The sequence below is a fragment of the Ixodes scapularis genome, unplaced genomic scaffold, assembly GCF_016920785.2.
Source record: "Ixodes scapularis isolate PalLabHiFi unplaced genomic scaffold, ASM1692078v2 PGA_scaffold0__279_contigs__length_252992795, whole genome shotgun sequence".
In the NCBI taxonomy this organism is placed as follows: Eukaryota; Metazoa; Arthropoda; class Arachnida; order Ixodida; family Ixodidae; genus Ixodes; species Ixodes scapularis.
In genome coordinates, this window is record NW_024609835.1 from 156,419,908 (window position 1) to 156,438,409 (window position 18,502).

General features: G+C 44.1%; 1 protein-coding gene across 1 annotated transcript in view; it reads left to right on the top strand.

Annotated features, from left to right (window-relative positions):
• Positions 1-18,502, top strand: part of LOC8051494 (adhesion G-protein coupled receptor D1) — a 215,315-nt gene that overhangs the window by 135,669 nt on the left and 61,144 nt on the right. The window contains exons 10-11 of the mRNA XM_029995101.4: positions 9,360-9,462; positions 13,288-13,538. Coding sequence (XP_029850961.2) covers positions 9,360-9,462; positions 13,288-13,538 — 354 coding nt within the window. The remainder of the gene's footprint in view (positions 1-9,359; positions 9,463-13,287; positions 13,539-18,502) is intronic.

The window sequence follows — 18,502 nt, forward strand, 5'->3', positions numbered from 1 at the left end:
TTGGAGCTCAATCAACTCAACAGCTATTTATTAAACAACGTGCGCGACCTGCTCGAAAAACGAAACCGAAAGACGATGAGTCGGGAGGGCGAAAGCTTTCTCCCGTCTGCCTGGAGAAGGAGAAAAACATTTCGTTCCTCCCCTTTTCTCGTGTTCGCTTGGGGGCGCGTCGGTAGAAGGGAGGAAGGCGCGCCGTTGCTACTTTTTTCCTCCATTTTTTCTTAGAGTGCAGCTGCCTGAAAGCGTCTATAGCCGAGCGCTTTGATTTCCTGGGCGCCGAAAGTGCACTTTTTGCTGTTCAATTGGAGTCCAGCAGTACGAATGCATTCAAAAACTGCGCGGAGTCGTGAGATGTGTTCCTCAAATGTTGGAGAAAAGACCACAATATCGTCGAGATAACAGATACAAATATTCCAAGATAAGCCACGAAGTAGAGCATCCATCATGCGCTCGAATCTGGCAGGCGCATTGCAAAGCCCGAAAGGCATAACGTTAAAATGGTAAAGGCCATTATACGTTATAAAGACGGTCTTAGGTTTATCACTAGGGGCAAGAGGAACTTGCCAGTAACCGCTTCGAAGGTCCATTGATGAGAAGTAGGACGAGCGTTGTGGCCTGTCGAGTGTATCGTCAATTCGTGGCAGGGGGTAGACGTTTTTTTTCCGTGACTTGGTTGAGGCGGCGGTAGTCCACACAGAAGCGCCAGGTGCCATCTTTCTTTCGAACAAGGACCACGGGGGACGACCAAGGACTGGACGAAGGCTCGATCACTCATTTTTCTAACGTGTCATCAATTTGTTGTTTAATTTATCGACGCTCTGCGGCAGAGGTTCGGTACGGTCGGCTTCGAAGTGGGTGTGAGTTACCGGTATCAATGTTATGTTCGACAAGCATCGTTCGGGCTAATGTTTGGGCGCTGAAGTCGAAAATTTCTTTTTAAGAGTGGACTAAAGAGTTCAATTTCGGAAGTTGGTCTGGGAGGAGAGCTGCGTCTATCATCTTCTGTCTGTGTTCGGTGAAGTTATTGTCGGTGAGGGACTTGGTATTCGCAGCAGTAGGGACAAGTGTAGCGAAACTTTCCTCAATATGCATCTGGAGTGTGGCGATGCGACTGCCTCGAGGAAGTACCTGTGACTGGACTGAAGTGTTGGTGATCCAGATGTTACATTTATCTCCTGCGATGGAGGCAAGAGAATAAGGTATGACGATTCCTTTCTTTGTGAACGTAGCATGAATGGGTTCGATGAGTCCGAAGGTTTCATGGACTGAGTTCGGAACAATGAGAGTGGCAGCAACGGCCGAGTGAGGTGGCAGCAACAGGTCATAGTCTATATGAAGGACGGTAAATGGGGTCTCAATATGTTCCCGGATGTCGACTGAAAAATTCAGATGAATTTCACGATTTGCACAGTCGATGAAGGCGGCGGTTGAAAAAAGAAAATCCCAACCAAGAATGACGTCAGCGATGCAGGTGGTAAGTACAGTGAACATGACAATGTAGCGGTTGTCACCAAGCCTTAAGTGCGCTGTACAGTATCCGAGAGGACGCACCGAATTATTATTGCCCATGCGGATCAGGTGGCCCTCAGATGGGGGCGTGAGGACTTTTCGCAAGTGTCGACGGACGTTCTCGGGAATGCACGACTTTGCTGCGCCAGTGCGACTAAAGCAAGGAAGTTTTGATGTCCAATTTCCACATTCAAACTTGTTGGTCCCGCAGAAGGAAGGTTTTTCGGATATTGTTGAGATGCAGCCTGACCTCCATTGTCGATGCATGTCGCGGTTTTTAGTTTGACTGTTGAGACGTCGAAGGGAGGGGATCAGTGAATGGGGAAATAGAGCGGCGACGACGAGGGTAGGGCGACGGTGAGCGACCACGCCGGGGTGAAGGTTGCGCGGCGGGGGTGGTTGAGCGGTCATGAGAAACGATTCCAGTGTTAGTGTTGTCGGCGTAGGGTCGTGAGAAGCGGCGAAAAGACGAGTTATGGACTTGCCGGTAATCATAAGAAGGATGGTGGTCTTCGAAGGTGTTGCGGTCTCGAGAAGGGAGCATGGATGGGGGGCTTGTATCGTTTAACCGGCGCCGACAGTAGCGGAGGACGTGGCCGGGAACGTGGCAATAAAAACATATTGGTCGGTTGTCATGGGTCCTCCAGACATCGGCTTGACGGCGTGTTTGAGGAGATTGCCGCGGTCGTGGTGCATAGGGAAAGTCGAAGTTGCTGGTATGCGCACAGGGGTGTTGGCATGTGCGGCGGGGGTATAGGGGGGAGTGCTGTGCGTCAGGGGCTCTAAAGCAGAGCGAAGTTCATCTCGGATAGCTGATTTGATGTCGTGGCGCTCATTGGATGGCTGGGATGCAGGCAGAGGTTTGCGCTGCTGGCCAAGAAAATGTCTTAGTTCTTCGCGGATTATTGTACGTATCAGGTTCGAGAGGTTTGTGTCGGTGTGCGAAGCAAGAGACACCTCAGGAAGGCGTTCGAACGGCCTCTTGAGTATTCACGCGTTGTCGAGCTCTTCGTACTTCCGACATTCAGATACCAGTTGAGTTACGGTCGGCGGAGACTTGGGGGATACGATGGAAAATAATTCCTGTGAGAGCCCTTTGAATAGGTGGCGGATCTTGTCATCTTCGCTCATCTCGGGGTCGACTCGGCGACACAGTCGGAGGACATCTTCGATGTAGGCGGTTGACGATTTTGCTGTGGACTGGTACCTGTATTGTAGTTAGTCTCTAGCCTTCTCTTTGCGGTGTTCGGGTTGACCAAAAGCGTCCGCAAACGCGGTTTTGAAGCCGTCTTAAGAATTGATGGCTTCTTCGTGGTTGTCAAACCATCGGGGCGATGTGTCTATGAGAAAGAAGACCACATTGGCGAGCTTGAAGGAGGCGTCCCATGCGTTTTGTTGACTGACGCGCTCGTAGTTCTTCAGCCAGTCATTCACGTCTGAGTCAGGAGAGCCCGTGAATATCTGAGGGTCTCGCTGTCGATATTTTATAGTCACAGCGGGTGCAGAGCGGGTTCCGGTTGTGTTACCTTCTTGGTTAGCCATGGGCGGGCGTTGGGTGGTCTGTCCACGGCGTAGCTCCAGGTTCGGGGGTGGCGAGGTGTGGCGAGGGGTAGGAAACCGCTGACCTCCACCAACCTGTAAGGCTCTGGGTGGATGGATGGGTTTAATACAATGAATAAAGTTTGATTAAGATGGTGCGTCCACGGTGACCGTTCGATGAAGATCCGAGAGAGCTCAGCACGCGCACTGCCGTCTCAGCCCCGCTTCTTCTTTCTTCTTGACAATATATATATATATATATATATTGAAAAAGGCTTTCAATTTGATCAAAAATATTTGCGAGAAACGCACTATATAAACGTTTTGTTAAGACGCGCGACCCGGATATTCTAAAGGAATTTAAGTCTTACCGGAACAGCTCGACCAACGAATTCAGGAATGGAAAAAAAAACAAAAAAAACTACTCTTTCCTTTTTTCGTTCACAAATGGTTGCCCTGATAGTATGGAAAATACTCGGTTCGATGGTATTTGATGGATTCTATGTATCGAATAACATCCAGACATTGCAATATAGAGTATAGAGGTGTAAGTTTAGCAGGACGAGATTCGGCAAATATGTTTAATGAATATTCCGTAAATATATATGGTAGTGTCGGTACTAATGACCCTTGCAAATATATTTGTCAGAGGAACTGATGATCTGTTTTCTTAGAACCAATTGTTGGTTCGCACATCACTCCTGTGATTATGCACCTAAAGAATAGCGGTAGCCGTGATGCCGACTGAATGCAAATTTGCCTAAATAAGCACATTGCTGACCTAATTTCTCCCGTGTCAACTTTCTCTGTAATCTTGTGTTTCCCAAATGAACGCAACTAACGAAGGTGTCTGTACTGTACAAAACGGGAGATATAAATTAGTTATGTATCTTTAGACATATTTCTATATTGCCTGTATTTTCCGAACATTCGAAAAGTTGCTCTATTACCGTTTAGTAGACTTTTCGAATAAATTTGGCTTCATAACTTTATCGCAATGTGGTTTTAGAAAACACTGTTCAACAGAGACAGCCCTACTTTATCAGAATCAACTTATTTTGGAACAGTTTGAACGCAAAAACTTAGTTCTTGGGGAGTTCCTGGATTTTACAAAAGCGCTTGACTGTCACAGTCACGAAGTCTTATTAAAAAGTCTTGAAATCTACGGCATTCGGGGACGTGCCCTACTGCTTTTAGTTGTACGTATAACATAGGCAGCAATATGTTAACAATCACGGTCATTGTTTCACTAGGTCTACTGCGTCAGGTGTTCGCAAGGAAGCATATTGGGACCTTTCCTTCCTAATTTGTACATTCATGATAGCATCGACGTTAATAATAAGGCGAAATTTGTATTATACGCAGATTACACAAGCCTATTTTTTTCTGGGGAAACCTGTGACTAATTATTTTATATGAAAAACTTTAGTTAATCAAATATAAAAAGCTAGGGGGACAGTGATTCACTAAAAAATAATATTGCCGCGCGCAGCTAGCCAAGTAGGCTGCGCGGCGTGGCCTACAATAAAGAAAGAAACAAAAAAAAAAAGAAACGCGGCCGTGGCCTAACGGTTACCGTGCCTGTATCCTAGGCGAAGTGCCAGGGTTCGATTCCTGGCAGCGACGCGCCTTTTGTTTATCCTTACAATATTCGAGCTCAGTTGGTAGAGCGCTCCCTTTGTAATGAAAAGGTCCCGGGTTCGATACCCGGACCAGGCGGATTTTTTCGGTCGCTCACCAGTCACCTAGCTGTGTTTAGAGATTTATGTTTGTCCTTTGTCCCTGTTGTTCCCCTTCTCCAGGGATTATTTTCGTCAGTCTTTTCCAGCTCGCTTGCACCTTTGCATTTAATTGCATTATAATTATAACTTTAAATTTGCAAGCTTCATTCTTGTTGGTGTTAGACTGGTGGCGGCTGATAAAACCCGTTTGCTCTACTGACGTCTAACCCCTGGTTAGCTCAGTTGGTAGAGCGCTCCACTTGTAATCGAGAATCCTCTTGCATGTTTGAGGTGCGAATGTTCTCGTCGCCGAACCTTCTAGGCCGATTGTTCCAGAAACCAACGTGTGTACATAAGGGGCCTCCGCATGGCGATCCTCAGTCAGTTTCGCCCAGCGTTGTGCCCGTTACCGAAAAGAAGTAACAAAATAGCGTTACTCGTTAGTTTGGTAAAAATTAACGCGTTACTGAACTACGTTACTTTTTTACATACGTAACGATATACCGTTACCGTTACTTTTCAAGAAGAACGAACGTTACTTTTACGTTAATTATACGTTACTTTTGTGTTCAAATACATATGTTTGGCAGCATGCGAACGGGGACTGCTGGAACACAAGCAGCCGACCAACACCCCTGATCTTTACATTGGTTTTAGTAACAGTCCGCTTCATACTATTACCGGAGTCTGATTTACTTCACTCTGTGGAACAGGACACCGGTTACCAGCACACTCTTTACAGGTTTAAATTTTTTTTTTTTATATTTTATTATGACTTTAGGGAAGTAAAGACTAATCAAGCCAAAGATTCTTTTGTGTACAAAAGTGGGTCAGGAACTTTCAGGTAGCGAGGGGGAAACGAGAGTAAAAAATTCCTCAAAGGGTGTTTCTTTTTTTTTCTTTTTTTTTTAACTAGAGAAACCAGCAAATCGCTTCGCCACTATACTCCGTTCCACCTTCAGTCCGAGCGCAGTGGACGCCACGAGCCATCCCAGCCGATCCAGCGCCGGGAGAAAGTCGCGTGACCTGCCGGTAAGGCGGGGCGACGCAGGGAGCTCAAGGTCGCATGACACTCCCTCAACGCCGCATTGGCTGGGATGGCTCCTAGCGTCCGCTGTGCTCGGACGGAAGGTGAAACAAAGTATAGTTGTCCACTGTTTGAAACGGATGTCTCTCTCTCTCCCCACCCTGTACACCTCTGCTGCACAAAGCAGAGGGGGAAGAGGAGGGAGAGGAGGGGGCTGTAACGCAGTCGTTCGTTCAAACCTTGCAATTGGTGACACCATGAAAAAGAAAAAAAGAAAAAAAAAAAACAGGAGGACGATCGGAATTAGCCGGTAACCCAAGGTATTTTTTTTTTTTTTTCGCCTTCGAGAAGCGAGATGGTGTCGCCTTTTAACGGGTGCCTTTTTTGGTCAGAAAGTATTTTTTTTCTTAATTTACTGTGACGGATGCTGGTTCCGTTCAGCGATAAGCTTGTGCAGGATCTGGAGATGGATGGGTGAATTCGCCACTTTCAGCGACGGTGCTACCGCGGAGTGAGAATTGCGCTCCATAGCTCCTGGATGATAGGCTTCAGAATAAAGGTGCTTTCCTAGACTTTGCTGACGTGAAACAATAAAGTAAGGCTCTAATACTGTTCGTATACTGCAAAACTAGAATTATGCGTCGCAGACCCAGTGTCGTACTGCTGTTCTACGACGATCGTCCAGATGACAGCCATTTTGATTGACACTAATACGACCCCTATAGGTCGTGAAAGTTGCGAATAGATAGACTGATAAGTGGAAACCACCATATTAGGAAATCGAAGTTTCAGAAGTCTTAGCCGCAAGATACGGCATTGCCTGGACATTGCGTGCTCGAGCGCAAGTAGTCACCCCTTGAGCAGATAAGCTAGATCCTCCATTGAACTTAGTGGCGTAAATTTAGTTCCCATAACGTCTCCAGTTTTATACACAAGATTGCTATTCTAAGCGTTAGATCAGGCGTGGTGATCTTTTTCCAAATACCTAATGTATTTCACCAGTTTTGGTCAAAAGTAACGAGTAACGAGTAACATGATTTGATAGCCGATACCGTAAAGAAGTGACGAAAATACTTTACTCGTTAGTCATTCAGAATAGTAACGAGTACGTTACTGCGTTAGCGAAAAATGTAACGCGTTACTAGTAACGTCATTACTAGTAATGCGTTACCTCCAACACTGGTTTCGCCCCAGCGTTCGACTCTGCTGTCACGCCGACTTCGACGCCCCCGAAACTCTGCTTTCTTCTGTTACATTTTTTTTAGTTTTTGGGCACAAGTTCGCCCCATTAAACGTTTAGTTTCTTCAGTTATTGTCACCTCATCAATTGTCATTCCTGACAATATTAATTAAACGAAAGCAGGGATTAAACGACTAAAAAATAAGCCTGTGGTTTCATCAAAAATTATCTGCGATGGCTCGTCTCCCACCAAAATTGTCAGTTGTTTGAAAAACTCTAGGCGTGCTTTTAGCGAGACAACCAGCTGAGATAGTCATATAAACTATATTATTCCAAAGCTTGCTCGGGTAGTGGGGATCGTAAATCACTACCGATCTGTTTTACCTGCGAGCGTTAGATTTTTACTTTATAAATCACTATTCTACTCCCATTGAACAGATTGTCATATGGCTTTGGGAACAAGAAGGACTAATATGGAAAAATGAGTTTGCTGCAGAATAAAATATTGAGCGGAATATGTAATGTGTAATACGACTTCCACTCAGCCGGTCTATTTCAGAACTGTAACATAATTAATATCTGCAAATTATATTACTACAGACTTTGTACTAGCTTTAAAATCGAAAAAAAGAGACTCGGGTTTTTTTAGAAATATTTGAGCCGTTAAGCAAAATTTTCCCACCGTACCCTACCCGTAACGCAGAGACATGGAGGTTGGTCACGTAGTCAACGAATTATGGCTGTCAAATGTTAAATTTCACACCCCCACATTTGCTAAATAGAGTTTGTATTGGTACTATTGATTTTGACAGTCTAACTTTTAGAGACATGCGCTTATATTTTTTTTTTTTTTTTTTTCAAGTTGTGTATTTCGGTGAACTTGGTTTGTAGGCATATGAACATAGATATGCGATGTTTCTGCTGTATAAATTGTCTTTTGTTTTCTTTGTATGTTTGTATGCTTTGTATGTTCTGTACGTTTCGTATGATTGTATGTTTGGTGTTCTGTTCTTTGTGGGAGACGTTATATTTAACAGAAGACTCCTTTCGCGATTCTTTTTTTAAATCGCACAATATTAAGTTTTGCGGTATTACGTTTTGCTTTGGACATTGCTTTTGATTTCCGTTTTAGTGTGCGCATGGTATTCTATCGCGTAAAATATTCCCGTTATAACTAGAGTGACTGCCGTTCAATAAATGGTGTTTACATTTCTCTTGTTTTTTCCTATATTGTTTGTATTTTCCTAGCTACACAGCTACATATGCTTTCTTATCGGAGGACGGCATCGCACGAGCCTCCTATTTGCTTTGATGCGCCCGCGATACTAAACTTCCTATTTTTTGATAGCAATAAACTATTTATTAATATTATTAGAATTTATAGTATTATTTCTACCGGAAATGGTCACTGTAGTATGTAAGACCCGTCGCAGTGGTCTATGCTACGTGCCAGGTTGAACAGGTTCGTGCCCAGCGTCGTGAGTTTCGCTTATTAAACGGCAAGGGTCCGCCGTTCAAAGAAATGTGTAGCAATGAAATAATTTAATGTTCAATGGTTTTTACAGAATAGTCTCTTTGCACGAACTATATATGTACCGGGCAGTAATAAAATTTAATAAATTATGAAATAAAAAAACCCCGAAAGAGTCATATATATGAGACACCGTTGTACTGTGAAACTACATACTTTTAAAGAAGTTTAGCTGAACGTATCAATTTTTGAATATCTGAACTTTCTAATAAATAAGGAAGCGGTTTTGCGAGCATGTAACTGATCATGATGTTTAAATCCCGAGACAAGGAAGGAAACTTAAAGGTTAGAAGGGACATAAGAAATGTGTCAGGTTCGTCTGTCACATTTCTTATGTCTTTTCTAATATGCCTTCAAGTAACCTTCCCAGTTCCAAAGTATAGAAATTCGTATTAATACGCGCCAGCTCGCCAACAATTAAGACAAAAGGTAACCACTGCAGAACCATTAATTAAAGGCGAGTTGGTACTCTGCGTTTATTGAAGTCTTTCACTGGAATGCTGCTGGGAAAAGTGCTATGCATTATATTTTCAAACGCAAAGCTTTATGTCATAAAAAAAATTAAGGGGAATCTTGTTTTCTATATTTTATAACAAGACGCTCCTTGCGGAGGATACTCGGTTTTTGTCATATCACATAATTTTAGCGAAACCTCTTTCTGGGTTCCCAGGATACTTTTGTTTTGCAGTGAGCATGACAAGCGTGGAATTTGGTAATTCACTGACACAATTCCGGGACTTGCGTTCGAATGTTTATGCGCTTACAATGTTGTTTTGTTTCTTTAACCATCTTGGTTCATAATTTACAACTCCCACAAAAGCGTTTTCACGCTCGTTTCTTCTCTTTTTTCAGGAAAGACATCTCCGAAAGCTCAATAATAAAAATGAATCTCCTGATCTCGGTGGCCTTCATTCAAATTGTCTACATTGCCGGCGTCCAGGCTACGTCAATACGAGTAAGCGGTCAACTATTTCCTTCTATTTTATTTGTTTTGCCTATTTTTTTATTGCATACATAGAATTACCGGGTGTGAAATAAAAAAAAAGGGTTCGCTGTGCAGTATTCCAAAAAGTGGACGACGTCTTAGTGTATAATGTACGGCCGCGTGCAACGAAATTATACTCCGCTTCACAATACGTCGGACCGAGGCTACGATGCAGTGGATTCAATCAAGCAAGCGCCAACAGTGCGCCGCCATATGGCACTCATCGCCTATGTGCGCTTACTATTACCCACTGAACCAATCAAGCACAGTAAATACGCCGCTATCCTTCGCTTTTTTTTTGTTTGTGCGTGATTGGTATGGCCGGTGAAAGCACACCCACGAGCACGGTGCTGTGGGCGGCATTACGTTGCACTTTTGCCGCTGCGTGATTATTAACTCCGTATGATCCTACTGTCGGCTGTGGCCATTTTTAAAGTGAAGCGGGGTATATTACAGGAGGAGGCTCAAGCTTCGCATTTAAGAGTGGAACGCGGTAGCTAAATGTAAATCCCCGCCCTTTTCCAATCCTCTCCGGGCTGTCCGCTTGGCCTAGTGGGTAGAGCGTCAGGCTCGCAACACAAAGGTATGGTTTCGATCCCGCTCCTCCTAGAATGCTTCGGCTTTTTTTTTTTTTTCTTTTTAGGTGAATGAATTACTCAGCTGCCAACGAGATTTCCCCGGCCCGCCGACGTCGGCTTTTCTGCACAACGAGCTCCCTGAAGCTATCGCTTTAGAAAGTAATTTTGGGAAAATTAGAGTAGGAGCGTTGCACTCCGGAGTAGAGGCCGTTCATTAGCATCTAACAAAATTCACACTTTTTTCGTACACTACACTCCCATCCGTTAAGAGCTCGTACCAAATAAGTATTAAAAATTTACCACGTAAAACGTTACCTCCAGGTGGTGTTTAAGTTGTGTTTTAATCGTCTTTTAAAACTTTTTATTTAAAGGGTTGGACATACAATTTCCTCGTCTTGGAAAAGGCTGCAACGCTGTGCATGGTTTTGTGTGTGTGTGTGTGTGTGTCTGTTACGCAAATGTTTTTTTTTTTATGCTAATAATAGCGGTGAAGTGGAAGAATGCTAACTCAACGTGTTCATCCGATAAAAGCGTGGTATCTCCATGGTAGCATTAAAAGGCGGCAAACTGATCGCACTATTATTTGTATAGCGTGTTCTGAGTGTTCCATCATTGGTGGCGAATTTCGTCGCTGTGGAGGAGAAGAAACGAGACTGAAGAATGGCTGCCAAGCAGTGGTATGGAACTTGCACGACGCATGAAGATTATACAAATGCATGCCGAAATAATAACTTTTTTATATGTGGAAACCAGGAGGAGTGCTATTTGCATCGCATAATATCCGATTTAGCAGCGCGAACGCCCGCCCCTTCAACGTGCGCTCGAGCGACCTCGCGTAAAATTCCGATTCCGATGGATTGCATTATATCGATCAATAGCGAGAAAAATAAGATGTCCTACTGCGAAATATCAAATGTACAGAAGAAAAATAAAGTGTAATGCTACGACGCTCTACGGCCTCCCAAGAATTATTGTCTTGTTGTGGGAGGTACAGTAGCGAGAGCGCTGCTTTATAAAGCGCTTTTCTTTTCCGGGGTTACATGTGCAAAAACGATTTTATTTCGAACACCGACGTCCTTACGGCTCTGCTTTTGATTGCGCTGTCAGCTGCATGTAAAAGGGAATAGAGCTTCGTCGAGTAGCTTGTGTATCTTGGCAAGAGTGTGTGCTTCATTCTAATATACATCATTCAATCATCGGTCATTGCCATGCCTCGTGAAAATGTGCAAGTTTAAGAATGACTTGGAAGGATCCGAATGAAGTGATCCAGGTCATCATCAAGCATCATCGAGGCAACCATCTGCGCTCATCATAAATTGTAACTGCGCTTTCCCGTACCCAGACACTTCCACTAGACCAGGGGTCTCGAAACATTTTGGTTAAGGGGCCGGATTAGCGATCTGTCGCAGTCTCGAGATGCGGAATAAAGAAAAGAGTAATTCCAATTCAAGTGAAAATAAATAAACGATTCTAGATAATCGTTTAAACACAGAAATGAATGTTAGAGTGTTAAAAAAAAACCAAGGTGGATGCTTACGTATATGTCAAATAAAAATTTATTATTTATCTAATTATGACCGTACTCAACACTTGTGACCTTGTAAACTCACCAGGCATAAATCACAGCGCATAGGAACTTTGCCACATTCGCGCAGTGCAAAAGACTAATGAGAATGATAAAACTAATGCCGACAATGTGCAATAGTTGTGAAAATGACACTAAGCACAATGTGCGGTCATGTTGATACCGAAAAGCTCCACGTAAACAAGCGTTTTTTTTTTGTTAGGAGTGTCTGATTAGTGACTTATGTTCAAACTAGCGCTGACGTCTGGACTCGTATATGTGGAGGAAGTGGAGGAGCTTATCAACGTGAACAACCGTTATCATTTGCGCCTTTGTCGCCGCTGTCTGATTAAAAGCGGGAGAGAATTCTCGAAACGGCAGGTAATACGGGCAGTTCGCGTTGATAAGCTCCCCCTATTTGCTCCACATGGACGAGTCTGACGTCAGCTCTAGTTCGAACGTAAGCCATCAGTCAAGCGATCCTAAGAAATAAGCGCCTGCTCGCGTGGATCTATTTAGTACCTGCAACACTATACATGAGAACGTAATATGATTTTAACGTTGCTACACAGACATGAAGCAGGGGACTAAGAACGATAATGCCAGTAATATCAATGTTCAATATTTTGGTGAGAGGACCCGTATTACAATGCCGATTTTGTTATTTCTTATGTCTTAGTTTGCGCATTTAGAGCGCGTTGCGCCGCCGTTTCTTTACGCACACTTATTTTTGCGCCGCTAGCAGCGGGTTTGCAATGTAAGCGGGCCGCAGGCCGGGCTTCAGTGAACAGACCGCGGCTAGCGGCGCGCCAGTCGCAAGACTTCCGAGGTCCAGATTTGGTTCGCGGGCCGGGGTTTGGAGACCCTGTACCAGACAACAGCATCCGACTGAGAGCTCACCGAACCCTCCCGCGGGCTCACTGTACCAAGTGCACTGTCGCATTCAACATGAGGTGTCCTTCATGCGCTTTGGCGTACTTGCTAGTTTTTAATGAAATGTGGCTCGAACATGAAATGAAATGAGAAATTGATGTCCTATACTTTGAACTCCCTGACAAATAGAGCCATAATAAAGCTTGTGGGGACCGCAGACAAAGAGAAAGGCCGAATCTGGTGTTTCGGGTCTAATTGATTGTGATTGTACCACGGTCTCGGTGGAACACACTGGCTTTCTGCTTTCGTGTAAGGACCGGTTCACACACCTGCGACTGCTTACAACCGCCCGCCTTAAAACCTCTCAAATTCTTTTCAAGGCGAGAGAACAGACTGGTGCCATCTATCGGGTAGACGTGGGACACTTGCAGTTTTTGTTACAGTATTTCCTTTTTATTGCGCAATTTTTTTCTGGCTTTGAAAAGCGTTAATAACATTATACACGACCATTTATCATACATAGTGCGTACATTTAGTCTCGCGAATACCGAAAAACCTTCGTTTTTGTGAAATGTAGTCCCAGGGTGACCCCATACGTGGCGCCAGCGTGCCAGTATGTTCTCTCGTCGTAAGAAATCACAGGCATCAAACAAATCAACTCGGTTCTTAGCAAACGCCTGTGTTAACGTGCCTTAACTTGTTCATGCCTCCAGAGAGGACCTCTTTGGGACGTGCCCTAACTGTTCACGCCTCCCGAAGCTTATCAGGCAACCCTCGCAGGAAGTATGCTACAGCGTGGCCATCGTGCTGCACTACCTGTTCCTGGTGGCCAGCTTCTGGATGCTGTCGTACGGCATCCACCTGTACCGGCGGCTGCGCAGCTCGGCGGCCCTGGCGCCCTCGGTGCCGCCGTCGGCCCGGCTGCTGCGCCCGCGCACCCGCGACTACTGCCTCCTCTCGTGGGCGCTCCCGGGGGCCCTGGTCGTGCTCTCGTTCGTCGTCAACCCCAGGGGATACGAGATACGCAGATAGTAAGGCGCCCCTTCTTTCTGCGGCGATGGCCGTCATCGGCGAGGTTTCGCAGAGGATTCCGTGTGTTCGTCGTGGGCCGCTAAATTTAGCGGGGAATCACACTCTTGTCACAATGTGATGTCACAGTGTCGCGATGTCATAGTGTCGTCACGCCGTCGTGTCATGACGTCAGTGTCCAATTGTGGTGTTAAGTTTAGTGAAAAAACTTTCGTGGAATTTATCCGCTAAATTTAGCCGAATTTAGTGTCACGTTACGCCATGGTTCCACATCACGTCGTATTGCCACTTGATGCCATATGAAGATCGTCCGTGAAATATAGAGGAAGGAAAGTTAAGGGCGCTAAATTTAAACGCAGCAATGTAACTGCGCGACGGTGTACAGCGCAGTTCATTCGCAAAACCCAGCGAGATACCGGGAGTTTTTTAGGCGAGGGCCTTATATGTGCCATTATGCGAAAAGGCGTCGACGTTGTCCCCGAAAGATGGCCATAAGAATACGTCATCAAACACGCGCCGCTCAAAGTCAAAGCGGATGCGCCTCAGAAATAAAACACAAAGAAAAGCATAGCAACGCAGATGCTTCGTCATGGAAGCCGTGAAGCAGGCGGGGACGCTCAAGGTCAAAGCGGGCATGCCTAAGAAATAAAACAGAAACAAAAGCACAGCAACGCAGATGCTTTTTCGCGGAAGCCGTGAGGCCGGCGGGGGCTCCGCGCCTGTACAGTGGGGGAGCGTGATGTCACCGCCGGAACGCCGTGTACGAAAGGCATGGCCCGCTGCTCTTAGGAATGCGCTGCGTGTATGAATGTTTTCGCATTCCTACACGTAACCAATTTTAAGTTGTCTTCGACGTGTTCTTTTTTTTTTTTTTTTTTTGCAATATTGTAAGGCTCTTTATTTTCGCGGCCCCTTTTTTTCGTGATTTGGTCAAAGAGGACATAATCGCGGTCACTACATTCCGCGAATACCAGACACCTGCATTGAAACTTTTAAAGAGCTCTTGCAAAGAAAAAAAAGTTTTTTTAAACAGTCTGGTAGGGACACGCGTGTCAAAAAAATAATTTTACGTGAAAAACATGTTTTTAGAGCAATATCGACTTCGCGAAATTTATTTAAAATTCTGCGCACAAAGTTCATGACGTTACGGAATAGTCCTGCACTCTTTCCGCCTCAACAAGATGCTCATTTGCTCTTTCCAGTCTGGGGGGAGTGGAAAGATTTCGTGCGTAAAAATGCTGGCGAAGAATGAATTCAACGAATCGGCAGCCTGGTCATCACCTTGGTCATTTATGAACACTGGGCTATCTCTAGATTCTTTTGGATTTATTATATTCCGGAATCGCTAGGGGTCTGTGGATAAGATCTGCGGCAAAGTCACTGAAAAGAAAACCTTTTTCGCTTTCTTTACTTCGCTTTTACACAATTTTATGAAGGAGTGGTATGATGGCCAAACATCAAAATTGTTTGTTTTGTTTGCATTTGCGAATAATCTTTTCTTTTTACTTAACATACGTCTTCAATTGATATTAAACCAGGGAGATGTACGATCACACCGAACTGAAGTTTTGGGAACAAATGTTTCGAGTAGTTTTATGAAAGTATTTTTAATGAGTACCCAGTTTTCACTTGCGGATCGGTCACAATTTGATGAGATGTAATACCTTTCAGAGTTCGTTATCGTCTACTGTCAGTCCTTCAATATTGGTTCGTGAAAATGCGAATATCTTTTTCGGCGTCTTTTCGGAACGCGTTACTCCTAATGATATTTCGATTTGAATTAAAGCATGGTCACTTATATGCTCCATGATAGTGACGGACGTCACACATTTGGGTTTATTAATAAAAAACAGGTCTAATATCGTGTCAGGACGGGTTGCCGAGGTGATAATTTGTTGGAGACCATACACACCAGTTATAGAAAGGAACTCCGTATACTGTCGAGAGTTTGCACAGTCAGGGAGCGGCATTAGTTTTGACCGGTTTATTTCGGGATAGTTAAAATCGCCACCAAGAAAGAAGTGATCACTACAAAATTCTTTGGTGACAGTTCCAAGGGTATGGTATAATGAAATCTTTAAATCTGAGCGATTAAAATGAGGTGGACGATAACAAACACCTGCTATGACACAGCGAAATTCCAGTTTAATACGAATCCACAAAATCTCGAGATCAGAACAACATTTTACTTGCGAGCATGACACACGTTTTTTGACAGCGATGATTACGCCACCACCTCTAGCCAGTGGTCTATCTTTACGAAAAATATTGTACGATAGTTTAAAATGAGCTCATCATTTTTTTTTATTGGTAGTTAACCACGTTTCCGTTCCAAGAATGACGTCTGGCTGGCTAAAGCAGGTGGCGTTATCAAGTTCATCCTGTTTCGATAAAATGATTCGGAGATTTGCGACAAAAAAAGAAAGGTTAAAAGAGACAGCGCGATTTGGACGTTGTTGGTTTACAGTGAGTCAGTTGTTTGATACTCTGTCTTGGTGGGGCGCACGAAGCAGAACAACTGAGTCACTATCGGCATCATAACCATATGTTGCTCTTCCGTAATGTAGTTTATTGTAACTAATCTTATATTTTGCGCCACTATTTTTCAATTGTTCAGCAAATTCCTACAAATTCTGTTCTATAATTGTACGAAAAATAAATAAATACAACTTAAAAGTATATATAAACTGTTCGCACGTTAAATGACAAGTGAGCGTCCTCTTGGGTAGATTGCGTTATATGTTTGCCAATGAATAGCTTGAAGACTAAGGACCTTTTTTTTTGTACCGCAAAATCTTCAGTAAGATTTTTCTCTTTTTTTTCTTTTTGTCAGAAATATACTATTTTTGTCGGAAGTTCTAACGTCGGTTATCAATTTCAAATTAAAAAAAAAACGCGCTATTAGCCGTATCACGTCGAGGACGTCAGTGTCTAGACGGGCATATATCAAAGCCAATTATGGCAGTCACTAATGGATGCCGCGACACACGTAAAAAAAAAAAAAGTTTGCCGTCGTTTTGCAGCAGCCAATTACACCCTTAAATCGGAAACACGTGCCATTAAATTTTAAGATTTATCATCAACTCGCTGTTCTAACTTTTCAAACGACCCATCTAACATTTGTACGTCCGAGTAGTCGTCTTGAAACTATAGACAAGAATTCCCGAACAATCTGAGACTGGTTACTTTGAAATGGAAACAATGATAACGCAGATATTGTACGTAGCGCACTGAGGAGCGCACAGAAAGCAATATCGATATACGCCCGCAATAATAGCGCACATTTCGCGGGTTCCCTCTGGCCAACACCGAGCGTATACCTTCGCCGCAGACTTCCAAATCCATCGCCCTCATCTTCCCGGTATGTAGTCGCGGGAAGGTGGGCGCTTGGTCTCGTTCCCGCGGCGCGGCTGCTTCCCCGTGGCCGTTTTCTGCTGCAAATTGGTGTGGCGAGATTTTGAGAGTGCCTCCAACTGTTGGATTTGGGGTCGCGTGGTTTATCGGCCGCGCTTGCAATGCGAGCTGCAAGGAGGACGTAAAAGAGTCGACGGCTGCCAACGTGTTCACCTCTCCATCCGCCTTTCCTCCTCTCCACGTGAGGCACGCGCGCTTGCTACCGATCTGCCTAGGAGGCGTCCGTGGTGAAATTGCAAGCGCCTCTTACGGTTGGAGTTGTTCCCTCTCTTGAATCTAGGCTCTCTGCTGCAAATGAGTTTCATTAGCGGCCTCACATCGATTGAGCGTCGTCCAACGCGGTGGCGACGCCTTATCTGCCGGACCCCTAATTACGCCCGCGGCGGCCGCTCTACCGCTGATATCAACTTCCTCCTCAAAATACTCAACTTGTACGCACATTTAAACTTCCCTTTGGCAGTTCAAAACAAAAAGAAAAGAAAAATAAAAAGAAATAGTTGAACACCGGGTCGCCAAATCCCATTTGAGGTTCTCATTATGAAGTTTTTGACTTCAGCTTTAAGTTTATCTTGATCATAACGAACGCTTATTGGAGTCCAGGCGTGGAAAAACAGTATTCACTCTAGTTATGAGGCAATTGCCCGTAACGCTATGTAGAAACGAAAAAAGTGGCAACGACGGTTCTCTACCAGCAGTCAGCAGAAAGGTATTGTCGAGCCACGCGATAATGGGGAGTTTTAGGGGAGTTATCGGTACGATATGTTCAAATTTCTTAACATCTCAGAGAAAAGCAAATTCCCGTCTGAAACCCATACATCGTGCCCAGAGAGCATTTGTTATCATGGTATATTTTAATGTTTGATGGGGTTATGGGAGAACGGGATCAGGGTACGCGCCTTCAAATAAATGATAAAAGTCAATTGTCTTTTTTTATCAAAACACTTTTATTTGATGTTCCCGTTTTCTCGCAAGCGACATCAGACTAAAGAGGTGTAAAACTGACATGAATTCAGACGCTGCAGAGCGTGTGGGTGAAGCGTGTTGGTGTAGCGCAGAGCGTGTTGGTTGGTTCACACAAAGAGAACAAAACAAACTCGGGACAAGAAACGACGAACAGATATTTTCGTTTCATATATTTTCTTCGTCGTCCCTCAATTCCCAAGTTTGTGCCAGGACGTAAATATTGGTAAATATAAATTGCTCTTACCTTCACCTGAAAGATATCGATTAAGGTCGTCTTTTATCTACTTGAATACCGCGACCCATTGGCATGTTGCAAACTACCTTCATGGCAAATCTGGCCCCCAAAGAGTCTGACTTCGAGATAACAGATATTTCTATCTGTTTCATGCGTATCATCGGCTTGTTTGTAATTGTAATTAAAATCATTTATCTTTTGTGAAGTAAAAACTCTTGAGCGAAAGTATATTTTTTCTCAGAATCCTATTTCGTGGAAGTGAAGCATGCGACTGAAGAAATTCGCAATTTGAGAAAAATAATAGCAGACAAATAAAAACAAAACAACACCGTTTTAAAGGAAGCCGTAATACCA